General features: G+C 35.0%; 5 protein-coding genes across 6 annotated transcripts; 2 read left to right on the top strand and 3 right to left on the bottom strand.

Annotated features, from left to right (window-relative positions):
* The first annotated feature begins 38 nt into the window (after nt 1–38).
* LOC109583306 (uncharacterized) lies at nt 39–8,389 on the top strand. The gene is made up of 28 exons (XM_019998593.1): nt 39–99; nt 151–462; nt 568–849; nt 901–1,185; nt 1,238–1,552; nt 1,602–1,919; nt 1,964–2,269; nt 2,312–2,632; nt 2,684–2,761; nt 2,828–2,893; nt 3,894–4,055; nt 4,116–4,415; nt 4,461–4,805; nt 4,851–4,970; nt 5,024–5,311; nt 5,357–5,436; nt 5,478–5,551; nt 5,603–5,754; nt 5,798–6,066; nt 6,109–6,240; nt 6,297–6,391; nt 6,440–6,869; nt 6,921–6,966; nt 7,011–7,111; nt 7,157–7,287; nt 7,335–7,597; nt 7,650–7,716; nt 7,777–8,389. The coding sequence occupies exons 1-28, from the start codon at nt 39–41 to the stop codon at nt 8,387–8,389; spliced, it is 6,012 nt and encodes a 2,003-aa protein (XP_019854152.1).
* On the bottom strand, nt 8,010–11,480 carry LOC105313384 (uncharacterized). Of its 2 annotated transcripts, XM_019998604.1 has the most exons (5): nt 11,378–11,480; nt 10,952–11,116; nt 9,617–9,757; nt 9,335–9,394; nt 8,010–9,093 (listed from the first exon to the last, which is right to left on the bottom strand). In XM_019998604.1, exons 1-5 carry the CDS (start codon nt 11,388–11,390, stop codon nt 8,555–8,557), a joined length of 918 nt encoding a protein of 305 aa, XP_019854163.1. In that variant the 5' UTR covers nt 11,391–11,480; the 3' UTR covers nt 8,010–8,554. The 2 variants fall into 2 exon arrangements, with proteins under 2 accessions (XP_019854163.1, XP_019854164.1); XM_019998605.1 differs by lacking the exon at nt 9,335–9,394.
* Nucleotides 11,481–11,501: 21 nt separating this feature from the next.
* Nucleotides 11,502–15,871, top strand: LOC105313389 (tetratricopeptide repeat protein 28-like). Its single transcript, XM_011406775.2, has 4 exons — nt 11,502–11,718; nt 12,297–12,418; nt 12,809–12,914; nt 13,356–15,871. The coding sequence occupies exons 1-4, from the start codon at nt 11,535–11,537 to the stop codon at nt 15,830–15,832; spliced, it is 2,889 nt and encodes a 962-aa protein (XP_011405077.1). The 5' UTR covers nt 11,502–11,534; the 3' UTR covers nt 15,833–15,871.
* Nucleotides 15,872–19,404: 3,533 nt separating this feature from the next.
* Nucleotides 19,405–20,706, bottom strand: LOC105313388 (uncharacterized). The gene has a single exon (XM_011406774.1). The coding sequence runs from the start codon at nt 20,704–20,706 to the stop codon at nt 19,405–19,407; it is 1,302 nt and encodes a 433-aa protein (XP_011405076.1).
* Nucleotides 20,707–23,457: 2,751 nt separating this feature from the next.
* On the bottom strand, nt 23,458–24,902 carry LOC105313387 (uncharacterized). Its single transcript, XM_011406773.1, has 2 exons — nt 24,531–24,902; nt 23,458–24,474 (listed from the first exon to the last, which is right to left on the bottom strand). The coding sequence occupies exons 1-2, from the start codon at nt 24,900–24,902 to the stop codon at nt 23,458–23,460; spliced, it is 1,389 nt and encodes a 462-aa protein (XP_011405075.1).
* Between the last annotated feature and the right edge of the window lie 603 nt (nt 24,903–25,505).

Below are 25,505 nucleotides of genomic sequence, written 5' to 3'. Positions count from 1 at the left end.
ACAATGAATGTTTTGAAAATCTAAGTATCTGTTTGAAGATGGTGGCAGCTTATTTGGCTCTGTTGCTTTCAAGCCTTTCATTAACTGCATATGGAGAAAGTCAGCTGATTTTGTATATAAATAGCTAATGAGCAGTTAATTTTCCATTAGATGTTTATACTCCACCAGTTATTGGATCCAGTAAAGTATTCACTTTAACATGCAGTATTGGTCTCTATTGCTCATCAACCTGTCCTAATAACTTGACTATTGATTGGTTATTGAAAGGAGAGCCACTTGGTGCAATGAATTTGTTTTTGATATCTAATCAGTCATCATACCCTTTTGTTAATTCCAGCATTGTGTCAAATGTCATTTCTAGCAATGGAACAGTCAGTGTAGCTCATGCTGGTAATTACTCTTGTATTGTTTCTTTTGATTCTGGACCTAGTAGCATGTTGACACTTGTTGTGGCAGTAAGAGGTTAGTAAGTAAACAGCATTATGGAAACTATAGGCTGATGCTTGAGTTTACAAATTATTGTTTTGAGATTTACAAAAATTTTATTGCACCGTTTTTTGTTTATAGTGCCGGCTCCTGTTGTTGTGGTAACTAATGCAACTACTTCTTTCAATAACGAGTCTTCTTTGCATTGTACAGCAAGTATTGCTCCTGATATTCCTGTGTTATATTCATACTCGTGGTTGCCTCTAAATAGTTATGAAAACATGCTTACTATTGTTACAAATACTTCAAGTGTTGGTCAGTATACATGCAATGTGACTGCTTCTTATAATGGAACTGATACTGAGTCTACATATGTTCTTGACTCTGTTTCAGTTTCTTCAGTTGGATACTTATTTCTTACTGGTTTGTCATATAATGCACATATATTATTCTTATTAATTGTTAATAAATTAGTTACAGGTAATATTGTTGTTAATGTGGACACTACTTCAAGTGCTGTTGCTGGAAATCATTTTGAGTTTACCTGTACTGCAATGCCTCCACCTGGTCTTACCACTACAGACTTAACGTTCAATTGGTTTCATCCTAATGGTAGTGCAATGTCTGTATTTTTCTTGAATTCGGTGACTCTTAGTGATGCTGGTACATATTCATGTAATACCAGTGCCAGCCATTCAAGCCCTTATGTTTTGGTACAAGTTCCACCTAGTTCTGCATTATCCATACTTACAGTTACAAGTAAGTAATCATAATATTTCCCATTTTCATTACTTTTGCTTTTCTTTTTCAGTTCCAACTCCTATTGTAACAGCTTATGGTAACATTGCCACTGCTGGAATATCTACTAATATATCATGTGTTGTCAGTCTTCCTAACTTTAACAGCTACAGTACTGACACAGTTATTGAGTATTCATACTTATCAGCAAACTCAAATGCAACTGCTCCTGTGAAAAAATCTAGCCACACATTTAATTTCTTTATCAACCCTTTTACAAGCTATGCTGGTATCTATATCTGTACTGCTAGGATCTTATACCAAGGAGAAGCATCTCCAGTCATTAACAGCACTGTCAATACCAGCGCAGCAATACTTTATGTCCAAAGTAAATGATGAAATACTATCAATTAAAAATTTACAATTAATTTTTTTAGTTCCACAGCTATCAATTTCATTGCCTTCAATAATAACAGTAACAGGAAGCTCAGCCGAATTTCACTGTGCTTTTGAAATACCATACTTTGTTGATAGTATCACAGGTCTTTCAGTTAATCATCAGTTATCTCCATCAACGGGTACCCATTTTGCTGGGCTGCAGCTTTTTAATGATATTGTAACTCTTCGTTTCATTATTGATGATGTGATAGATTCTTATGGAGGAGGATATGCATGTATTGCACAATTAAGTCATTACAGTCCCTATATACTGACTTCACCACCAGGGATTGGGGTTGGTGTTCTTTATGTTACAAGTAAGTTCAAAAGTGTCAATAGTTTTTATAATAGTTTGTTATAGATATAAGTATTTTATCATCAACACAAACTTTATTGGATTTTACTGCACCTTATGATAGACTCATAGTTAACTGTTCAGTTGCTATTACTCCTACCCCTACTACATACAATGTATCATTTTCATGGCCTATTCTTAGCTCCGAAAACTTTACTAGTGTCATTGTAACTAATAATGATAATGTGAGTATGATGACTTTAACTGGTTTGGGAAAAGGAAATTATCAATTGCATTGCATTGCTAATATTACTGTCAATGGAAGCATCAATACAGTTGGAATGTCTGGTTCAATCAACATCACTGTAAAAGGTTTTGAAATAATTTTATTTATAACTATTTTTCTTGAATTAGGTGAATCCTTACCAGTTAGACCTGTAATTAACAACATAATTGTACAATTAAACACCGTGACAATATTCTGGAATATTCCTGAAGTTACCTATTCACTGGAAAATTACACTGTTTTATATGGGTTCTCACCTGATAACCTGACAATGAGTAGTAGTACCATTGGCACAAGTAGTGATTACTTTCTTACAGCAAATAACATTCCATACAATGTTACAATTGGTGGATTAGTTTTAAGTCAAGAGTACTATTTTCAAATTGTGTCAGAAAATACTGTTGGAATAAACTATAGTGAAATTGGTAATTTCTCAGTGCTTTTCAATGGTTAGTTACTTTGAGCAGTTCATTTTAACTTATGGAATATTTTGTTAAAAGGATTAACAAGTGTATTAGGATCTTCTGAGTATACACAAACGATGTTTGTTACACCATCTCAGAGCATGCCGATTTCAAGTGAGCTAATTTTATAATTTTAACGTTTAGTTTTGTCTATCGCTTGATAATTGTTTCATTTTTTAGTAATTAATGAGTCATTAGCAGTTCAGTCCCAACTTCCAATAATTAAATCTACTTCATTTTTTAATGGTAATATTAAATCTGTTATTGTGAATTCTTTTGTGTAACTATAATGATAGCTATTTTGCTATGACAAATTCCAGTCACACAAATTTTGAGTTATGAGCATCAAAATGACTGTGGTTGTTTTCCTCATTTGCTTCCTTTTTTATACTTCATTCCACTATGTGATAGCAATAGCCACAGTCTTTGCTATGCAAAATTTTCAAAATGAAATTCAAGTGCTATGAAAAATACCAGTGTAACTATTGAGCAGATTTGAGTACAAATTTAAGCTAAGCTTATTATTTTGATTTTAAGAAATTATGCCAAAATCCAGAAAATACTCCCTCCTAGATCTGTAGCCTATGGTTTTTTTTCAAAATTGGCTCCAAAATTGTACCATATTTTAGTATATTTTCTGATACATATTGATGTCCTTATGCTATGTAGAAAGTTTGAGCTGATTCTGACTTAATTTTTTTGAGTTATGGGTATTTTTTAATTATGCCAAAATCACCTGCATTATAATAGCCCATGGATTTTCAAAATATGGCTCTGAAATCTCTCCTAAACATTATTATAATTTTTTGACACATTATGTCACATGTATGTTAAAAGTTTAAGTTACGAGCAATTTTAAAATATGCCAAAATCCAAAAATAACTTGTGGCCCATGGTTTTTCAAATATTGGCCCTAAAATTTGTAATTTTATCATATTTTGTGATACATAATTGATTTCCTTTTGCTATGTAGAAAGTTTGAGCTGATTCTGACTTAATTTTTTGGAGATATGAGCTTTTTTATAATGCCAAAATTCAAAAATACTGCCTATAGTTTTTTTCCAAAAATTAGCCACAAAGTACCCCAATGTTATTATTATATCATATTGATGTCCTAATGCTTTGCAGAAAGCATGAAAATTTTCAAATTATGAGCATTTTTGAAATACCTTGTACTAAAGCCCATGGTTTTTCCAGAAATTGATTTCAAAATCACCTCCCATTTACTATTATCTTGTTTTTATAGTTGATAGTTCTAGCATGCCTACAGATCAATCATCAACTTCTGTGTTTTCATTCTCTGTGATAAGTGAATCATTAAATATTGTTTCAGATTCTGTAGTGACTAAATTTAGCACAACAGCCACAACTAATTCAAAACTTCTAACAATGACACCTGCTCCTACTGGTAAAGTTAAACAAAATACATCTAAATTCATTCATGTGCTGATGTTTTTTTATATCACAGTTCCAGTGTCAGTACAATCAGATTCTTTTAATGGAAAACTGGATGTTTTATTAAATGATAGTGCAATCATTAGCTTTACTATCACTGGTGGATTTCCACTAATAGAACCCCGTCAAATCAATTGGTCTTTTATGGGACACAGAAATGACACATTCATTCCTATTAAAGCAAATGCACTTTCTGAAGATAGATTATCATTATTGATAGAAAGGGTTGAACTAGAAAACAGTGGAATTTATAAGATATCAGTCACTAATGAAGCTGGTACTGTAGAATCCACTACACTGCTTCATGTCATTGGTTAGACACTATCTTGAGTTATAAATTTCATTGTAAATTTTATAGTGAAAGCTAAATTGTTAGAAATTGTTCATGATGGCAGTCTAATTGTCAAAGGGAAAGGAGAATTTATATCTTTTAACTGTACGGCTGATGGTATTTCAGTACCTTTGATTACATGGAGAAGAAATGGGCAATTGATCACTAGTAATGCAAGAAGAAAGATGCAATCATCAGGAATATCTGAAGGATTTCGCTCAAGTATCATTCCTGGGGTGATGCAGATTACAAGCACACTCACTATTACTGATCTTAATGAGAATGACAATGGTAATTATTCCTGCCGTGCAGATAATGAAGCACAAATTGGAGATACTTCAGCTTTACCATACAGTTTACAAGTTATTGAAGGTATTAAATTTGTCTGATGTTATTTTTACTTTCTTTTGTGTGTAGCTTTGCCAGTTGATTACTGCAGTAGTTCACCTTGTCAATATCATAAACAGTGTTATAGTCTCTCTGATTTCTATTACTGTAAATGCTTGGAAGGATATACTGGAAGGAACTGTGATCAAGGTGCACATATATTAAGTGATTATTGTAGTACTTGTCAGTGATATTTTTTTTAGAAGTTATAGTTTTTATTCCACCTCAAATAAAACAAGTGCTTAAGATCACTTCTGGTAAATTATACACTTTAGCCAGGCTAATTTGTGAGGCAATTGGATCACCTAACCCATCTGTACAGTGGTACAAGGACAATAGATCAGTGATTAACAACAATTCTGACCCTTCACTTCTAAGTATTAATGAATTGGATCTTAATGACAGAGGATTCTATCATTGTGAAGCGACTAGTGTCATTAATGGCATCAAAAACTCTGTCAATTCTTCAATGGTTTTGCTTAATATAACTGGTAAAATGTCATAGAATATTAAAATTAGTTTGATCATTAAAACAGATATTTTACAATATAAGATAATCATTCAATTTTCAAGCATCCAGAATGAACCAACCAGCAAAATTCACTTCATTGAGAATGTAAGGCTCATGAGTATTATTGTTATGTCTGATACTTTTAGGCTAATTATTATCTTGCCGGAAGTAATACTTCAATTTCATTTTTTATACTTATTGTTGCTTTAAGCCCTTATAAGTAAGTCAATAAAACCTATACTAGTTTATGTAACAAATTCCATGTTAACAGTTACGTGAATGAATCAATGGAAATTATTGTGACGTTACTTACGGAAATTACTCAAGACACTGAAAAGCATATGGCAGAAATTAATCACTACATGTCTTTATGGAATGCTCATATATACAACAACATATCTGTCAATAGAGTAGAAAGATTTGGTCAGTACATTATATCAAGTATTTTGTAATTTTCCTCTAATAGATGGTTGTCCCTCTACAGTAACAATTATACCATCTATATCCGGTGACAAAAACCTTGATATAACTATTATTTGGCCAGAAACTAATATTGGAATAAATGCTGTAATGGACTGTCCTTGTGGCAGTAATAATTCTTCCATTGGAGGACATGAAATTCAAGCTAGTCGATACTGTGGTGGTGACTTTACATATGGAGGTGTTTGGAATGAACCTAATGTGACACAGTGTAATTTTAGTGATTTGACTAGAAGTATTTGTAATCTTTTAAGTGTAAGTCAATAAGTAATGTCACTATATTATTCAATTGTATAGCTTCCTAGTGAAGAGAGGGTGGAAGATTTAAAAGTTGCAACTAGTAATATCAGTAAACTAAACACTAATGAAGTCACTGCTAGTGCTATTGTATTGGTGTCTACTACAAACACTGTATCAGGAAACCTTTCAGTGAGAGCATTTTGTTGTTGTTATCATGTGATAGTGTATGTTTATTACTTTGACAGTTGTCTGTTTTGTTTTTGGACGTTGTTGATAGTCTATCGCTTGTTGACAGAGGCACATTGGAGGAAAGCCAAATAATTTTTAACTCAACTGGAAAGTCAGTAATGCAAATAGATATCCTGTATTTATTGCTAACTTATACCAGGATCTTGGAAGCATTGGAAGTAGTTGTTCAAACGCTTCCCATTACTAATATATCAGAGCCAATAAGTATAGCACAAAGGACATTTGCTGTATCTGTTCAGCAAATCGGCATTGATGAGCTTAAAATGTATGGTCAAAATTTTAGTGTAACTCAGAGAAATTCTTCAGAATTATTTTTCACTGAAACTAAATATCAGTCATCTGTTGGCTCTATTTATCTACCTGAGAGCTTATTTGACCTTGTTGCCTATAATAATGCTACATTGAGAATTGCAAATGCTGCATTTTTGTCCGATTCATTATTTATAAGACGTCAAACAAATAGTCTTGAAGTAACTAGCATCATTATATCAACAACTGTTATTGGAATTGGTGTTGTACAGAGACTAACATATCCGGTTCAATTGGATTTTCAAGTATTTTCAAACAATGTAAGCACTAAATCTATGTATGCTTTAAATTACTACATTAATTTTTTATAGAATGGATCTCCACTTCAGTGTCAATTTTGGAATCAATCGTTAGATGGTGAATGTAATGCATGCATATAGTTTTTAATGTACTTTGCTTAGATGGGTATGGAGAATGGTCAAAGGAAGGCTGTACTACAACAGTTAACGATGAGACTGTAACCTGCAAGTGTAATCATTTAACAAATTTTGCGATATTGCTGGTATCACAATATTTAGTAATTATGCCATCTTTCATTATTTTATAGGATGCATCACCAAGTATTGAGCCAACAACTAGAACGGATCTATCACTTTCCTTGGATTCTTTTTCTTACATAGGAATAGTAGTCTCTTTGCTTTGCCTTATCATCACTGTCATCTCTTATGCAACAAATAAGTACAAGAATGAATTTAAAGTATACTTTTACACATTATTCTTGATAGGAAACTAAGGGCTTCCAATCATGGCCAATTACTCATTGGTTTGTGCTGTGCTTTGATGGGTCTCTACACTACATTCCTTATTGCACAGCATAGTAGCCGTACCTTCATTGTGTGTGTAATTGTTGCAGCAATGCTGCAGTATTTCTTTCTTGTAGCCTTCATGCTCATGGCTTCAGAGGCTGTAAACTTGTACTTCAACCTTGTTGTTATTTTGGGTAAAAAGATTGCTCACTTTACACTGAAAGCAATGATTGTGTCATGGAGTGAGTATGTTGTAATTTTTATGTATTAGATTGCTGCATATAAAAATTATAGTTGTGCCAATTTTCATTGTCGTTTTCTCCTTTGCTCCAAATTATGGCAACTACTACAGCAATCACTTGTAAGCCACAATTATTTATGACATTGTATTATAGTAATAATAATATTTTTATCTTTACAGTTGTTGTGCCTTTGGATTCTTATTTTACATTGGAATGATTGCTCCTTTTTTAATAATTTACACATTTAACTGGATAGTGTTTCTAGTAATTGTATGCTCTTTCGTTTATCGCAAAGTATCAACTACTTCAAAGAATTCAAAGCAGCAGAAAATGTCTAAGTTTTTTAAAATACAGTTTGGAATATCTATTGTACTGCTTTTATTATTTGGTCTAGGCTGGGGCATAGGCCTTCTAGCCACTCAGGATATCCACAGCAGTCAAGAAATACATGACATGATTGCTGGTCTTTTTATTTTCATCACAGCTTTCCATGGTTTCTTTATTTTTGTCATGCAATGTATTCGATCAAAAGAAGTTCGTAGCTCTTGGAGGTATTGGATTCTTCGCCTATGTAAAAGAAGTAACAGTCACAACTTGCACACGTATAAGAATGATACTACGAGTAGATCCACTATAAAAATTAATACACTGATGTCTAGATCTGGTCACCTTTCAGTAGATAAAAAGAAGCCAGAACAGAACAAAAAAGCTGAATTATCAGTGGACATTCCAGTTGAAGTGAAAGTGCATGTGGAGGATGATGAACAAAAAGAAAAAACAACTGTTTTGTGAGTGATACATAATTAAACATTAAAGGTGTTTTAACTTAATAATAATAATTATTATTTGCTGCAAAGTTATTATAACTTAATTTTAGAATGCAAATCAAAAATGTTACATGCCACTAAAATAAATGAAAATTCTAAAAATAAAATAAATGACAATGATTATTGATAATCACTTCTGAACGTCAAATTGTACAAATGCGTATCCTTTCTGTTCGACAGCTTGGGCTTTTCTTTTCATCACAATATCTCTGTATAGTGTCATCTCTTGAACACTAGCAGCACACACCAGCTTATCTAATACAGGCTGTCTTGACGAGAAGGCTAGCACCTGGATAGTCTCTTTACCTGATGGACCATCAATTTCAAAACCACAGTCCTCTCCAGGAAGATTATAAGACTGCCAAGCATTGAAGTAGTTGTTAGTTTCATATTCATTAGGTAATAGTAGTGTTGTTTTCCCTGACGTACCAATATTGAGAATGTAAAGATAGCAATTAGAGTCAGTAGTGATCTCAAGTCGAATGCTAGTCCCAACCCTAACAGTTTGTGATGAAAACTCTTGGACGCGTCGTCTGATCGTAATGTCTCTTGTCACAGGAGCTTTACTAGACTCGATGAGGTTGTTGGTGTCTGCATTGAAAACTTTACAAGTGATTCCTATCTGCTGTGGCTCCTCTATTGTCATACTTTTGAGTAGATTTGATAATTCTATAAAACAAAAAATTGGTTCACAATCATTATCAATCTCACAAAGCATTCACATTCATATAAACTGAGAATAAAGTAATAGTACTAATAGATAATGGATTTCTCACTCATAAATGTAAAAAACACTCCTTCACACATGCAACATAATGAAAATAGAACAATCCTAAATCTTCACACATGCAACATAATGACAATAGAACAATTCTAAATTACTGTATACTCTTAATCTAAATTGACATACTCTCTTCAGTTTCAGTGCAACACTCCCCACTATCATCATCAACTGATGACCAGTGACTCACTACAAAGGGAAAGTACCAGTGGATATAATCAGTTGTAACATGATACAAAGGTCAAAACATAATGTAAACAGGATAAGACCACAGGATCATAATTAATAATTATAATAGTAATTATTAATAATTAAAATGCTTGTGTATCATAATTTGTGCATGTGTAACGAAGCAAGCATGTAGATACAGTACATGTATAAGTAGAAGGGTTGCAGTAACTGTTCACTAACCATGAGGTATGCCAATGTATATTCTTAGTTCTCTGGCTGTCTTTTTGTCAAACTGCGAAATTACAGAAATGAGTTGTGTCCATGAAGGATCATCAGAATTCCTTATCCAGTCATCAATAGCTTCCTCTAAGAAATCAGTTTCTGTAGATTAAAGAAAACATTACTTATAATTATTACTTAATAATCACCCTCCAACTATTATAGTATATCCATGATAGTATCAAGAGTAGATAATTACTATCCATTCTTGATAGCATGTAAAGTGTATTTTCTGCCAAATGACTCCAAGAGATCTATCAATATTTATATTTTTTCCAATACATGCTCTTAGAAAGTTTGAGCTGATCAAAATTAATGTTGTTCCAAATATGGCTGAAAGTTTGAGTTGATCAAAATTAAAGTTGTTCGAAATTTGGCCAAAAATCATGGATTAAAAAAGGTGGCTGAACAAAACGGCCGTTTTGCCAATTTTTCACATTCCTCTTAAACCAGGTTTAGAGCCACGCTAGTCATACCAATGTAGTCTTCTGGCCAAAATATTGTCCTTTAAAAAGACTGGTGAGCATAGGAGCTCGTTTTCCTGGTATAGCAAGGCTGCAAAAGTCGTGGCAGACATATTGTTTTGGGATGAATCTTACTTAGTAATGCTACCGCATTACTAATAGTACAGGCCGGGTATTTTGTCAAAAATGGTTCCTAGAGAATTCTTCAATTTAATTTTTTTCTGATACACATACACATTCTTATGCTGTGTAGAATGATTCCAATCAAAATTAGATGATTTATGACTTTTTAAAGTTGCTCCAAAAGTCAAGGATTACGTACTGTTTGTCAGCTAATGATGCATGAGCATAAAGACATTTTCAAATTTTATTAAGAAACTGTTCAAAACAAACCATGCATACAAAAACCATGTTGTCAAAACTAATGTGTACACTCAATCACTAATTCATAGGCTCAGAAATGGGTGACTGTCATTAATACATGAAGCAGTGAAAATTTACATTATAAGGTTCAATAATCAAATTAAATGCAAGCAGAAAATTGAATCGAAAATTTCTTCAATTGGCAAATATATATTAACAATTGGTAGCCATTAGACATGAGCACAGTTAAAATGATAGACCATGTATTGATGTGAATTTAATATTGTTTCACAAATGTACTTATTATCATGGGAAAATATTTTGACATCTGCACTTTCACTTACATATAAAATTGATTGTAATGATGTGTGCAGCAAAACAAGCAACAGTTAGTCTCACCCTCGAGCTTTACTAAAGCGAAGGGGCGGGGCAAGACTAAGCTAAATATTAGACAGAATTTATTACCTACCTGCTTCAATATTTGAGTGTAGCTGTAGACGAGAATCCTGCTGTGACCTCTTCTCTAGTGATACTCCTAACTCACGGGCAACCCCTCTCCAATTCTTAGAGAACCTAAACTCTGTCTTACGTAGTAATCGTATCACATTACTTGTAGTTAACTCTTTGTTAGGCTCTAGACAAATAAAAACTGTTAATTAGGTGGAGATCACACATAATGAAGCAAAAAGTACATGTACATACAGATACTTTAATATAAATAAAAGGTGTTATATCCTAGCCACTCTTCGGAAAGCATAGATCTACGCCCATGCTGATTTCATGTTCAGAAAAGGGAAAAATATTATCGGTATGTTTTAGTGGCCATTACTCGAAAACGCTTGGCATAAGGACACCAATAATATTATGTATAAAATTTATAAAACTTTACTATTACCTGCAACAGCCATGACGAGTCTATGCACCTCTTAGAACAGCTCTAGATTTAAGAAAGAACAGATTCGAAAGTAGCAGAGGAGCACTGGAGCAGAACCAAAATAAAAAACAAGAGGCGAGCCACGCCCAAAACCTATTACCACACCTACTTAGATAAAATGGCGTCTCACAAGGTCAATGAGCCAATGAAAGAGCCACTGCTCAAAGAAGATGAGATGAAGTATCTTTCTGTCGCTCATCAAAATGTTTGTGATCTTCATCTTAAAGAGATATGGGATCAATTGGATAAGATATATTCCCAGGGACAAGAAATGGCTACAAATGTCACTCTGAATGAATCTGGTATCAATAATTAATGATTTTTAGTCTAAATTAGTAAAACTTAGCTTTCCTAGTTCATAGTATGGAACTTAACACTGCATTCTAAATTACAATGCCGTTATTAATGTGCATATTTCACTGGGCAAAGATCTTTTTGAGCAATTTACACGTATATGCTTTTCCAAACAACCCTAGGTGAGAACTGATTGCATAGGGAAATTTTTACGTTTATAAGGCATGGTTTAGCATGAAATAAATTCCGGCCACCATTTTGGTTGGCAAATTTTAATGGAGAACAAATGGGCCGACATAAAAACAAACCTGTATTAATAATTCTGAAGCAAATTTTTTACAGGAGAAGCTTAAAAGTAGTTGCTCTTTCTTATAACAAGGGCTTTTCAGCTATCGATAGAGCTACAGTAGGTAAGTGAGGCATTTTCTTCGTGCCTCCATTGACTTCCTTAACAAACTTGCCAACCAAAACTGCAGCCAATTATGGTGTGTGGGCGTATACCATGTATAAAATTAATGATATTCATATCTTTTCTAATTCATGCCTAGAGTGATCTATTTAATCTCTTTTGATTTTCTTTTTGTAGATTTTAATGATGTTTTGAAGAAAATCAACGAACTAAAAGCTCTTAACATGTTTGCTGCTAAACATTATTGTGAACATCTGTTAAAAGAATTTCCTCAAATTTATTCCAGTTCACCATCCAAAGTATGCTCCCTCCTTGCAATAGTTTCACACGCTATTATATTTACATGTACATGGACATGTACATGTTTGTCATAAACTTAAGCTTTGTTGATACATGTACACATAAATTCACTTAAGGTGGATTCTCAATATGACGCATTGCTTTTCATGCGCTAGCGTCATGACCGGAAGTGCTGTATAAATCAATGGGAGTATGCGTCAATGCATCAGAATAGAAATGTTTTCTAATCTGAAGCATTGACGCATGTTCCCATTGGTTTATACAGCACTTCCAGACATGACGGACGCACATGCGTCATATTGAGAATCCACCTTCAGTAGGCATCTCATGTATGTACATGCACATGTGTTTGATATAAAGTATGTCTATATTCCATTAACAATACATAGGAATTGGTTCTTTTGTACGAGTTATGTGATGTTTTGTTCTCGATTGGTTCTTTCTCTGACGTCATTGAAAAGTTAAAGTTTCTATTGAAAAAGGATTTATCAACTGGTGAGTAATGATACATGTAGCTTAGGACACACTGTAGTGATGTATTTCTTTTAAGTTTTTTTTCCTCTTGCTGTAGTTACATGTACATGTACATTGATTGTACATGTATATGATGTACTATACATTGCTATAAAATTGTCAATGTTAGATTTTACAATGTATGATGATTATAAGATTGCTTATTTGCTATTAACCATAATGGCTCAAATCATGCCTGTACATTATCTATATCATAAATGTATGTAGCTCTTTTTAATTTTGAAGTATGCATGTAGATTATAGTACATCCGTTTAATGTGCTTTTTAAATCATTAAAGATAAGGTAATGCCTTGCTTTGCATTATAAGCTTTACACTTTGTAATATGAAATTTGCTTTTATGTACATTCTGGTGGTGGGCGTTAATTAGAACCCTATATGATACTCCCTTTGCTCTTTGCAGGTATGCAATACAGTGCCCATCTATTGCTTGGCCACACACACCGTCTTATTGGTGATATTGAAATTGCTGCTGGTTGCTATGAGAAAGCTCAGCAAATCTGTCCAAAAGAGGAATGCAATGACAAGTACCAGTTGACATTTGTACACCAGCAGTTATGTGTTTATGCAACCAGCCAGAATGATAAAGCTCTTGAGGCTCTGAAGCCTCTTGTGACTTGTGAAGGTTTAAGCATATCTACAAGGGGAACCCTCCATCAATCATTAGGCAATATATACAGATCAATAGCTGATTTTCATAATGCTCAATTACACTTTAAGGAGTCTATAAGACTAGGAAAAGATGAGGGAGATGCTTACAAGGTGGCTGAGAGAAAAGCTGAATTGGGTAGGGTCTATCGCTCATCAGGGTGTCACAGCAAAGCACTGAAGCGCCAGAAGAGGTTCCTAGAGTATTGTATCAATCATGGGTACGTGTACAGTGTAGCTGTGTGCTGTGGGTATATTGGATTCACGTACTATTCAATGGGGAAAGAAGAGTATGCGAATGCTCTGAATTACCTTTACACTCGACTCCAATTCTGTAAGACAACGTTAGATGACACGGCAGGTTACAGGTGGTCTCTGAATAACATTGGGAAGGTGTATTTGGGTCTTGGAGAGCATGAGCTATGCATGAGTCTATTTACTGAGTCTGGTAACATTGCTAAAAGACTAGGAAACAATCTTGGACTGGGCACTGCTTATGGGAACATGGGATCAGCTTGTAGAGCTGTTGGGAAGCATGAAGAAGCAATAAAGTATCACAGACTGTATCTTGAAATAGCGGAGAAGACACTGGATACAGGAGGCATTGCCATCATGCAGAATGAACTTATTTTAGATCATCTTTTCATATATAACAAAGAAACTGCTGGTGAAAAGAACAAAGCAAACATGGATAAAGCAAGAGAGTGTGCCTATCATGCTATTAAGACTGGACTAGAGGTTAGAGGGAGACTGAGTAACGAAGACGATCTTTTAAAGATTGGAAACTTTGAAAAGAACCAATCCAAGACATACTCTTTACTGCAGTTTATTCTAATCACTCAGGGTCATCATGAAGCAGCATTACTAGTAGCAGAGTACAGTAGAGCCAGAGCCCTGGCTGATCTAGTGACTAAGAAATGGAAGCATGAGGCCTCTCCTTTCCTTTCTAATATATTGGACATGTTTGACAAGGAAGGCAATGTTTTCTCTGAGCATGTGTCAATGGAGATAGCATCACTTAGCGCATTTTTAGGTGAGGCTCACTTGTTACTCTATTCTATTGTTGAGGATCCATTGAAAGGAGGTACACTGTTGTACATATGGCACATTGACCCCTCCAGCTCCGTTCCTTGTCATTTTAACAAAGTCCCTTTTAATCAGTGCAGTAACATTAGTACCGAGTCGTCTGTTTTCAATGAGGAGTATTTTGCTGGACTGATGCGTGATCTGGGAGCTACTAGTGATGGAGTGATAAATGCAGTAGGACCTAATGGAGCTAGAGATATTGTTCCTAAGAAATCCAAACTGGCTGTCCCTGCAGCAGTGAATAATGCTGTAAAGTTGAAAGATAAATTTGAAGAGCTTTACGAGCTTTTAATCCAGCCCACTTCTCTTCATAAGCAAGGGAGTAAAGGCTCTTCTACTACTCCAGTCCCAAGTTTAATTGTCGTGCCTCATGGGTGTCTGTTTGGTGTTCCATTCTGTGCTCTTAAAAATCCCGAGAATGGACAATATCTAGTTGAAAAGTTTATTATCTCATTCACTCCATCGTTATATCTGCTTCAGATTACTACGACTCGTAAGACTGAGCAGAAAGGATCAGGATTGAGCCTTCTCTCAGTTGGTAATCCTACAATGCCTTTACAAGATATATCTCAGTTACCTGGTGCAGAGAAAGAGTCTAAGTCAATTATGTCCATTATCGATGGTTGTTTACTTTGTGGCAGTGAAGCTACTAAAGAGAGAGTCATTGAGTGTCTTCCTCGATTCTCTATCATTCATTTAGCTACACACGCTATACTTGAGAACTCTATTGATGACTTATCTGAGTCACAAGGTACTTCAAATGGTGATTATTCAGTTAAGGGGGCGATCATATTAGCAAAATCCAATTCGTTGTGTAGTGGAGTACTGACAAGTAATGAAATCCAAGATCTGAGTTTAAACACTGAGTTATTTGTATTGAGCTGCTGCAATACTGCTAAAGGTAAAGTGACTGGTGATGGAATATTGGGACTCTCTAGATCACTGTTGGTTGCTGGAGCATGCAGTATGATAGTGACACTGTGGCGTATTCAAGACACTTCCACTGTCCTCCTAATGAATGCATTTTATACAGAATATAAGAATAGTCGTGATGGTCCTGCTTCATTACGCAAAAGTATGATTTCATTGATTGAACAGAATTATAAGGTAGAACATTGGGCTGCATTCTGTTACATTGGAAAATGACAAATTGTGTGTGTGTGTGTGTGTGTGTGTGAGTGTGTGTGTGTGTGTGTGTGTGTGAGTGTGTGTGTGTGTATGTGTATGTGTGTGTGTATGCATTGACTGTGTAGTTGTATTTCTTATTAATTTACATTACTGTGTACTGTTTTTATAGTGTGTGGTAATACATTTACTTTCAGTTCAACTCAATCAACTTATTCTAATGAAACTAGCTACTGTATGATAATAAAATACTTATTTTAGTTAACTACTTATTGTTAATTGTATTGTGACATTCAATGCTTAGACTGAATTTGAATAAGTTGTTCCTTAATCTCTTTTCGTTTTGTCTGTAGTTCCTTGATCGTTTCCTCATTATCCTCTGCCTCTAGTTGTTGTGTTATAAGTATTCCTCTATTTCTAAGTATTGTATTATAATTAGAACAGATACTTAGTGTTTTCAGCTCCTCAATCGAGTTATGTAGCTCCACTTTTATCTTTTCTTTTTCATCACTGCATGTTACTGTGTATACTGCTCTCAGCTCTGCCTCAATTGCTTTCTTCTTTTCATATGACCTCATGAAATCTTTTGTTTGGATGAAGTCTAAACTTGTTACATGTCTCAAGAATTCATTTAATGTCGGTGCTGTCTTCTCAAATTCATCTCTCAAGAGTTTTGTGAGTAGCTCTTTTGACATTGTGTCTTTAGCTCTTTCTATGAGACACTAAGGGTTTTCAATACAAAAGCTGTGTTGTACCGTACAGAAGGAAATTTTGGAGGGACTAAATTTTGGCGAATTGCTAAATTTTGGTGATTGGCGAATTTTAATTTGGCGAATTTGTGGCCACGTGCCATTGAGCATGCGTATAATGGCTCAAAATGGCGAATGTTTATTTTGGCGAATGGCTATCAAAACGCCAAATTCGCCAAATTTAACTACCTCCAAAATTTCCTTCCATACGGTATTTCACTGCCAAAATGATTACTTATAGCTCCAAGTTCAAAGCTAAGGTTGAGCACACCAGTGGTATTGGTGAAAACTACAGTGATATTATTGATACTTGACTTTGGAAGAATAGACGTTAACTCACTCAGTGCATAGTTGAGAGTGGCACTTATACGTGTAGCCCTTCCATTGATTACCAGACACACACAATGGATGCTTTCTTCATTTTTAAGACACTGTATTATCATTTCTAGTCGATTTATGTCTTGCTCTATTCCCCTTGAGTCACCAAGGCCTGGTGTGTCAATTATTTCAAGGTTGGTGTCTCCCAGTGATACAGTATACTTCAATGCATCACTGGTCTTGCTCTGCATTTTATCGGAAGTAGCATTTTCTAGTTTTATCTCATTGAATGGATGAAAATGCTGGACTCCAACATCTATCCCCAACTCTTGAACGATCCCGTAGTTACAGAGGAGATTCAGGAAAGATGTTTTGCCAGATCCAGTTTCACCAATGAGCAAGATTGTATGACTAATTGGTGCTTCAGTCTCCATATTGCTTGCAGTTGAGGTCAAAGTGTAAGTTTAACCACTGGATAGCCTCACCTTTTCACACCCTTTTTATTTGTTGAGTTACATGTACATAATATTATACTGTGTGTATAAGTTTCCTGTTTGACAGGTTATTTAGTGCCATCGCAGCCATGTAGTATATGCATGTACAATGTAGTCTACATGTATATTCATTCTTCCAAGTATTGTTAGTGAAAGTATTTGTTGCAGCTGTTTCTTATAAACCATGAGTTATATCATGGTGGGAATTAACCTATCCTTCAAGGCAGTCCTTACTCAAAGCTGGCGCCACTTGCAATAACCCCATCTGTCTGTGGTCAGTCTGGCACATGTACATGTACATGTATGTTGTGTATTATTAGCCAGTGACCACCTTATGGCACATTACACCATAGCAAATTACAATTTTAAACTGATTAATAAGCAGCCAGTTTTATACTAAGTACAGTGAGTATTAGAATTAGCCCTTGTTTAGTTACACCATGTATAAGATTCATCACACTTCCCTTTACTGTTTTGACTGTAAAAGAGTATATTGGTTCTCCTTATGTATCACATCTATCAGTAATTATGAGTGTACATGTTGAGGTTATATTGATTAACATACTTATGTACACTGATTGTAGACTCTTATAGATTACTCAGGCTTGGGCATGGCTTTTTGTTATGCATCAATTTCAATTGGATGGGAACTTTTTGTCAATGCTATTTTATTGTTATACATCAAACTGATCTTTACATAACAAGCATGCAGTACTTGTGCTATGATCTTGTTAAGACTGTTGGGTGATTGTGTTTTGTGTACACATAAATTTGGTTTACTCTTTCAATTGAAACTGTAATTTTACCATGCCAATATTGAAAGTGATAGAAAAGGATCGAGTTCAGTTCTTGTAGTTACAATATTCACACACTACTTTAATACTGACACCAAGGTACCAGCATTATACCTTGGTGTCAGTATTAAAGTGCTGTGTGCATGTTTATACATTACTTAAAACTAGAAATGGGTTTTATGTACTCATGCATACATGTACCTGTACACATATAGTTATAATTTGTACTATAGCTTATTGTGTGTAACATTCATAACTGTTCCAGGTTTCACATCATATCATTTTGTATGGACTGATTAACTTCCCAAGTATGAAAAGTGATGGTATTAAAGTTGCATTGTGCTTTGATTATGGCAGTTTCTTGATAACCATAATTTTGTGGAATAGTATTATGGTATTGTAGTATGGATTATACCCATCCCATTGTCATGAGACACTCCTTACCCACTGGCGCCACTTACAATAACCTTGTCTGACTATGGTCTATAGTGTATGACCTGCCAGCATCTGACCTCTTGTGTATGACACAGCTATATTATACATGCAATACGTATTATTAAAGGAAAAGCAATTCTTTCAAAGCTGCACTTGCTAAATATAAGACATAGTAATGTTTTAGATTGATGTTTTGTTATAGTGCTAGCCCTTATACTCTCTGCTAACTACATATAGTGCAATCAAACATGTACTTGACTACTTGTCACTTGTGAGTTGTTGTACTTCCATATGTGGTCTACATGATGTCAATTTAAGAATCAAATCTTTAAAAAGCTGATAGAAGAATGTGATAGCTTGTGTGTAGTGTGCACAAAAGCCAATGTCACTGTAATGGTAGCTGAGTTATTAGACTCATATAGTTTACTAATTTAGGCCAGACGCTTTTTGAATAAACAGTTAGCGATTCACATACATGTACATATACTTGTTATGCTACATGTATCTGAAATATATTGTGTATTTATGCTAAGGAATTTTTACAACCATAAACTTTACACTATGATTTTGTCATCTATTACAGTAGGCATGTAATGTGTATAGCTAGGTTGCATCAGTGACTTCTTTCTTGATGCAATGTTTAGTTGTTTAATAAAGTAAACAAATAATCTACAACTCATAAAGAGAATAGTACTCAAATTAGAGTCTGCATATATAACATAATAATTAACAATAGCAAATTAATAATGTAATGCTAGTGCATGCATTGCAAATTTAATTATTATTTAATTTAGCTAGATAGTCTACTGCACAATAGTTGATAATAATTGGAAGTTACTTTTTAGCTCCTTAATAATTTCGATCTTCTTCTTTAATTCTTTTCTACTTTCTTCTAACCTCTTAGCTCCGCTGCTGTTAGGATCTAAATCTGCTTGCCCTTCCAAATGATGCTCAATGAAAGAGACTTGATTCTTTAAAACTTTCTTAAAACTATGATTAATGCCCAAAGCTTGAAACTCCTTGATTGCCTGATTAAGTATTTCAAATAACTTCTCTTTTTCTTTAATAATAGCATCATGCTTTTCTTGAAGCTCCTTCTTCAATAATGTTGCCCTTTCTTTGTCATTTTTTGCTTCAAGAAACCTCCTCTCCATGTCAGCATTAATTGTCCACCAGACGCGTTCCACATCTATATACTTAACATACAGATGCTGATGTGAGGAATAATGATGGCCACATACAGTGCAATAATCCCCATTCATACGTATGCAACTTTTGAAGTTAATTGCTTCCACTGTTCGAGGTAGAATGCAGTGTTCATGGCAGGTTGAAAAGCACTCTTTTGCTGTGCATATTGTATTGTGGTGAGATGTGCTTATTGATTCTCTGCAAGTTGAAGTTTGACGTTCCTTATATTTTTCATTATACTGACTTTTGCTGACAGCATCACTAATCTCTTTTTCTTTTTTTTCTATTTCAGCTGTGATTTCCAATTGAGTGTCATACTTTTTAAGAGCTTCTGCTACGGTTACCTCGATCTTCTCCTTTTTCTCATAAAGCTGTAGGAAATTGTTTGTCTGGACCAGCTCAAAGGACTTCATTGTAGCAAAGAGTTTATTCAATGTCTTTGCTGTTCTCTCGAATTCGTCCTTTAAGCTCTCAGCTAGTAGCTCTTTGGACATTAAACCTTTCTTTTTGTTAGCTTTCTCGAAAAGGCAGTACGGATTTTCAATGTAGTAGCTGTGCTCCAAGTTTTGACCAAAGTAATGCTTCAGCGCTCCCAAGTCAAAGCTCAGTTGCAGCAAACCAGTGGTATTAGTGAATACCACAATGATATTATTGAGTATTGTCTTGGGAAGAATAGACGTTATCTCACTTAGTACATAACTAAGTGTAGCACTCATACGGGAGGATCTTCCATTGACGATAAGGCAAACACAATTGACGTAATCTTCTTTTTTAAGAGTATCAATGATTTTTGTAACGTGTTTCTTATCTTGCTCTATTCCCTTTGAGTCACCAAGGCCTGGTGTGTCAATTATTTCGACGTTGATGTCCCCCAATGATACGGTATACTTCAATGCATCACTGGTCTTGCTCTGCATTTTATCAGAATTATCATTTCCTAGTTTTACCTCATTAAATGAGTGAAAGTGCTGGATTCCTATATCTATACCTAACTCTTGAATGATCCCATAGTTGCAGACTGCAGAGGAGATTCAGGAAAGATGTTTTGCCTGATCCAGTTTCACCAATGAGCAAGATTGTATGACTAATAGGTGCTTCAGCCTCCATATTGCTTGCAGTTGAGGTCACAGTGTAAGTTTAACCACTGGATAGCCTCACCTTTTCCCACCCACTTTTACATGTACGCATATGTATAGGTTCCTGTTTGACAGGTCATTGAGTGCCATCGCAGCCATGTAGTATACTCTATTGTAATTGTATGCATGGGAGTACCTAGTCTATATGCATTCTTCCAAGTATTATTAGTGAAAGTGTTTGTTGCAGCTGTTTCTTATAAACCATGAGCTATGTCATGGTGGGAATTAACCTATCCTTCAAGGCAGTCCTTACTCAAAGCTGGCACCACTTGCAATAACCCCATTTGTCTGTGGTCAGTCTCGTTCATGCAAGCTGTGTATCATCAGCCAGTAGCCACCTTATAGTACATTACACTATAGCAAATTACAATTTTAAACTGATTAATAAGTAGTCAATTTTATGCTAAGCACAGTGAATATTACAATTAGTCCTTCTTTAGTTTCACCATGTATAAGATTCATCACAACTTTATTGTCTTCACCATAAGAAAGAATATGTTGGTTCTCCTTATGTATCACATGTATCAGTAATTATGAGCATGCATGTTGAGGTTATAATAATTATTGATTAACGCACTCATGCACACTGATTGTAGACTCTTATACCTTACTCAAGTTTGAACGTAAAGGCTTATAATGTTGTGGATTATATGAAAGGCTTTTTGTTATGCATCAATTTCAATTTGATGGGAACTTTTTGTCAATATTATACATCAAACTGATCTTTACATAACAAGCGTGCAGTACTTGTGCTATGATCTTGTTAAGACTGTTGGGTGATTGTATTCTGTGTACTACTTAGATTTGGTTTCTTTTTCAATTGAAATGATAATTTTACCTTGCCAACGTTGAGAGTGATAGAATAGAAATTCAGTTCATGTAGTTTCATTATACCTTAGTGTCAGTATTAAAGTGGTGTGTGCATGTTCATACATTACTTAAAACTAGAAATGGGTTTTATGTACTCGTACATGTACCTGTACACATGTAGTTGTGATTTGTATTCTAGCTTATTGTGTGTAGCATTGATAACTGTTCCAGGTTTCACATCATATCATTTTGTATGGACTAGTTTAAATTCCCAAGTATGAAAAGTGAAGGTGTTAAAGTAACATTGTGCTTTGATTATGGCAGCTTCTTGATAACATATTTTGTTGGAATAGTATATAGTAGGGATTATGCCTATTCCTTTGTAATGAGACACTCCTTACCCACTGGCACCACTTACAATAACCTTGTCTGACGATACTCAAAGCTGGTGCCACTTGGAACAACCCCATCTGTCTGTGGTCAGTCTCGTACATGTACTTGTACATATATTGTGTATGATCAGCCAGTGCTGCCTTATAGTACATGTACATTATAGCAGAATTACAATTTTAAAATGATTAATATGCTGTCAGCTTTATACTAAGTACAGTATATATTTCAATTAGCCCTTGTTTAGTTGCACCATGTATAAGATTCCTCACACTTCCCATCACGCTTGGTTCTCCTTATGTATCAGTAATTATGAGTATGCATATTGAGGTTAAATTTAACATACTCATGCTCACTGATTTTAGACTCATCTAGCTTACTAAAGTTTGAGCGTTAAGATCTATAATATTGTGGATTATATGATTTTGTTATACATCTATTTTGATGAGAACTTTTTAATGCTATTTTATTATTATACATCAAGCTGATCTATACATATCAAGCGTGCAGTGCCTGTGCTGTGATCTTGTTAAGACTGTTGGGTGATTGTGTTATTTTGTGTACTACATAGATTTGGTTTGTTTTTCAATGGAAATGATAATTTTACTTTGCCAATATTGAAAGTGATGGAATAGGAGTTCAGTTCTTGTAGTTACATTGTAGCTTAGTGTCAGTATTAAAGTGCTGTGTGAATGTTATAAACATGAACACACCACTTTAATAACTGTTCCAGGTTTCACATCATATCATTTTGTATGGACAGGTTCAAATTCCCAAGTATGAAAAGTAAAGGTAATCAAGTAATATTGTGCTTTGATTATGACAGTTTAAGAATCAAATCTTCAAAGAGCTGATAGAAGAATGTGATAGCTTGTGTGTAGTGTGCACAAAAACCAATTTCACTGTAATGGTAGCTGAGTTATTAGACATGAATACATGTAGTTTACTATTTTAGGCCAGACACTTTTGAATAAGCAATTAGTGATTCATTGACATGTACTTGTTATGCTACATGTATCTGAGATATACTGTGCATTGATATTAAGGTTTTTTACAGCCATAAACTTTACACTATAATTTTGTCATCTACATGTATTACGGTAGGCATGTAATGTGTAGAGCTAAGTTGCATCAGTGACTTCTTTCATGACACAATGTTTAGTTCTTTAACAAATGCAGCTTTTGCAACTCATAAAGAGAATAATACTCAAACTACATGTATAACTAACAATAGCAAATGAATAATGTAATGTTAGTGCATGCATTGCAAATTAAACTATTATTTAAATTAGCTAGTTAGTCTACTGCACAACAGTTGGTAATAATTGGAAGCTACTTTTTAGCTTCCTTAATAATTTTGATCTTCTTCTTTAATTCTTTTCTACTTTCTTCTAACTTCTTAGCTCCGCTGCTGTTAGGATCTAAATCGGCTTGCCCTTCCAAATGATGCTCAATGATAGAGACTTGATTTTTTAAAACTTTCTTGAAGCTACGATTAATGCCCAAAGCTTGAAACTCCTCGATTGCCTGAGTAAGTATTTCAAATAGCTTCTCTTTTTCTTTAATAATAGCATCATGCTTTTCTTGAAGCTCCTTCTTCAATATTGTTGCCCTTTCTTCATCATTCTTTGCTTCAAGAAACCTCCTCTCCATGTCAGGATTAGTTTTCCACCAGACGTGTTCCACATCTATATACTTAACATACAGATGCTGATGTGAGGAATAATGATGGCCACACACTCTGCAATAATCCCCATTCATACATGCACAATATTTGAATTTATTTGTTTCAACTACTCGAGGTAGACCGCAGTGCTCGTGGCAGGTTGAAAAGCAATTACTTGCTGTGCATATTGTATTGTGGTAAGATGTATCTCTTGATTCTCTGTTAGTTGTAGTTTGACGCTCCTTATATTTTTGATTATACTGACTTTTACTGACGGCAGCACCAATCTCTTTTTCTTTTTTTTCTATTTCAACTGTGATTTTTGATTGAGTGTCATACTTTTTAAGAGCTTCTGCTATGGTTACCTCTATCTTCTCCTTTTTCTCATAAAGCCGTAGGAAATCGTTTGTCTGGACCAGCTCAAAGGACTTCATTGTAGCAAAGAGTTTATTCAATGTCTTCGCTGTTCTCTCGAATTCGTCTTTTAAGCTCTCAGCTAGTAGCTCTTTGGACATTAAACCTTTCTTTTCGTTAGCTTTCTCGAAAAGGCAATACGGATTTTCAATGCAGTAGCTGTGCTCCAAGTTTCGACCAAAGTAATGCTTCAGCGCTCCCAAGTCAAAGCTCAGTTGCAGCAAACCAGTGGTATTAGTGAATACCACAATGATATTATTGAGTATTGTCTTGGGAAGAATAGACGTTATCTCACTTAGTACATAACTAAGTGTAGCACTCATACGGGAGGATCTTCCATTGATGATAAGGCAAACACAATTGACGTAATCTTCTTTTTTAAGAGCATCAATGATTCTTGTAACGTGTGTCTTGAATCACCAAAGCCTGGTGTGTCGATTATTTCAAGGTTGGTGTCTCCCAGTGATACGGTATACTTCAGTGCATCACTGGTCTTGCTCTGCATTTTATCGGAAATAGCATTTTCTAGTTTTATCTCATTGAATGAGTGAAAATGCTGGACTCCAACGTCTATCCCCAACTCTTGAACGATCCCGTAGTTGCAGAGGAGATTCAGGAAAGATGTTTTGCCAGATCCAGTTTCACCAATGAGCAACATCTTGTACTTCTCAAGTAGAACTTGTGTTTGCGAAGCCATGGTTCCTGACAGTGGATGGTAAAAGAGTCTGCTTACTGGAGACTATGAAACGAAGAGAACTGTGCGAAGAATTTGACAGACCCGACCGACTGAGAAGAATTCTCGCGAGCTAGATCTACTTTTATATCCAGCATAGTGAGTAGGAAGTGACTCTAGACTCTAGATCGACCGGAAGTCAACCATTAAAAATCAGCACATGGATCTAATTCTAGTCACAACACTGAATCATCTCTTCACTCTTCAGGAGTAGAGAAGGAGACACTAAAAGATTTTTACTATCTATACACACCCAAGAGTTACCATGCATGATCCGTGAATGATGGGTATCAGGCCTGGACCAGGTTTGATTCTATAACGGTCCAGCATCGACGGCCATCACTGCTGAATCGAGGCTGTTGCTCTGGCCTGGACCAGTATCTATTTCAGTCCCGATGTAGTCATAGCTGATACAGTAATGTCTGTTCGTCAGCACTGGTCCAGGCTGTATATCAGTACTGGATCAGATCGATGCTTTTCAAGATGGCAGCCCCGCGTGGACTACCTGACATGTTTTGTTAAAGAAAATCATCTTAATCTGACTCTTTAAGAGAAATCTCGTTGGCT

Source organism: Amphimedon queenslandica, unplaced genomic scaffold (assembly GCF_000090795.2).
Source record: "Amphimedon queenslandica unplaced genomic scaffold, v1.1 AMPQUscaffold_13312, whole genome shotgun sequence".
NCBI classification, from domain to species: Eukaryota; Metazoa; Porifera; class Demospongiae; order Haplosclerida; family Niphatidae; genus Amphimedon; species Amphimedon queenslandica.
The sequence above is the reverse complement of the archived record's forward strand: the minus strand, read 5'-3'. Positions and strand labels throughout refer to the sequence as shown.

Bases quoted from the DNA above. Each gene is read 5' to 3' on its own strand.
- LOC105313384 (XM_019998604.1), bottom strand. The intron at 9,758-10,951 runs GTAGGTAATAAA...TTTAATCTACAG, and splicing joins ACACTCAAATATTGAAGCAG to AAACTGATTTCTTAGAGGAA. The intron at 9,094-9,334 runs GTATGTCAATTT...TTTGTTTTATAG, and splicing joins TTGCACTGAAACTGAAGAGA to AATTATCAAATCTACTCAAA.
- LOC105313389 (XM_011406775.2), top strand. From the start codon at position 11,535: ATGGCGTCTCACAAGGTCAATGAGCCAATGAAAGAGCCACTGCTCAAA. The intron at 11,719-12,296 runs GTATCAATAATT...TTCTTTTTGTAG, and splicing joins TGTCACTCTGAATGAATCTG to ATTTTAATGATGTTTTGAAG. The intron at 12,915-13,355 runs GTGAGTAATGAT...TGCTCTTTGCAG, and splicing joins GAAAAAGGATTTATCAACTG to GTATGCAATACAGTGCCCAT.
- LOC109583306 (XM_019998593.1), top strand. From the start codon at position 39: ATGGTGGCAGCTTATTTGGCTCTGTTGCTTTCAAGCCTTTCATTAACT. The intron at 2,762-2,827 runs GTGAGCTAATTT...TTCATTTTTTAG, and splicing joins TCAGAGCATGCCGATTTCAA to TAATTAATGAGTCATTAGCA. The intron at 5,437-5,477 runs GTAAGGCTCATG...TGATACTTTTAG, and splicing joins AAATTCACTTCATTGAGAAT to GCTAATTATTATCTTGCCGG.
- LOC105313387 (XM_011406773.1), bottom strand. From the start codon at position 24,902: ATGGCTTCGCAAACACAAGTTCTACTTGAGAAGTACAAGATGTTGCTC. The intron at 24,475-24,530 runs GTATGAGTGCTA...ATTCTTCCCAAG, and splicing joins CATCAATGGAAGATCCTCCC to ACAATACTCAATAATATCAT.
- LOC105313388 (XM_011406774.1), bottom strand. From the start codon at position 20,706: ATGCAGAGCAAGACCAGTGATGCATTGAAGTATACCGTATCATTGGGG.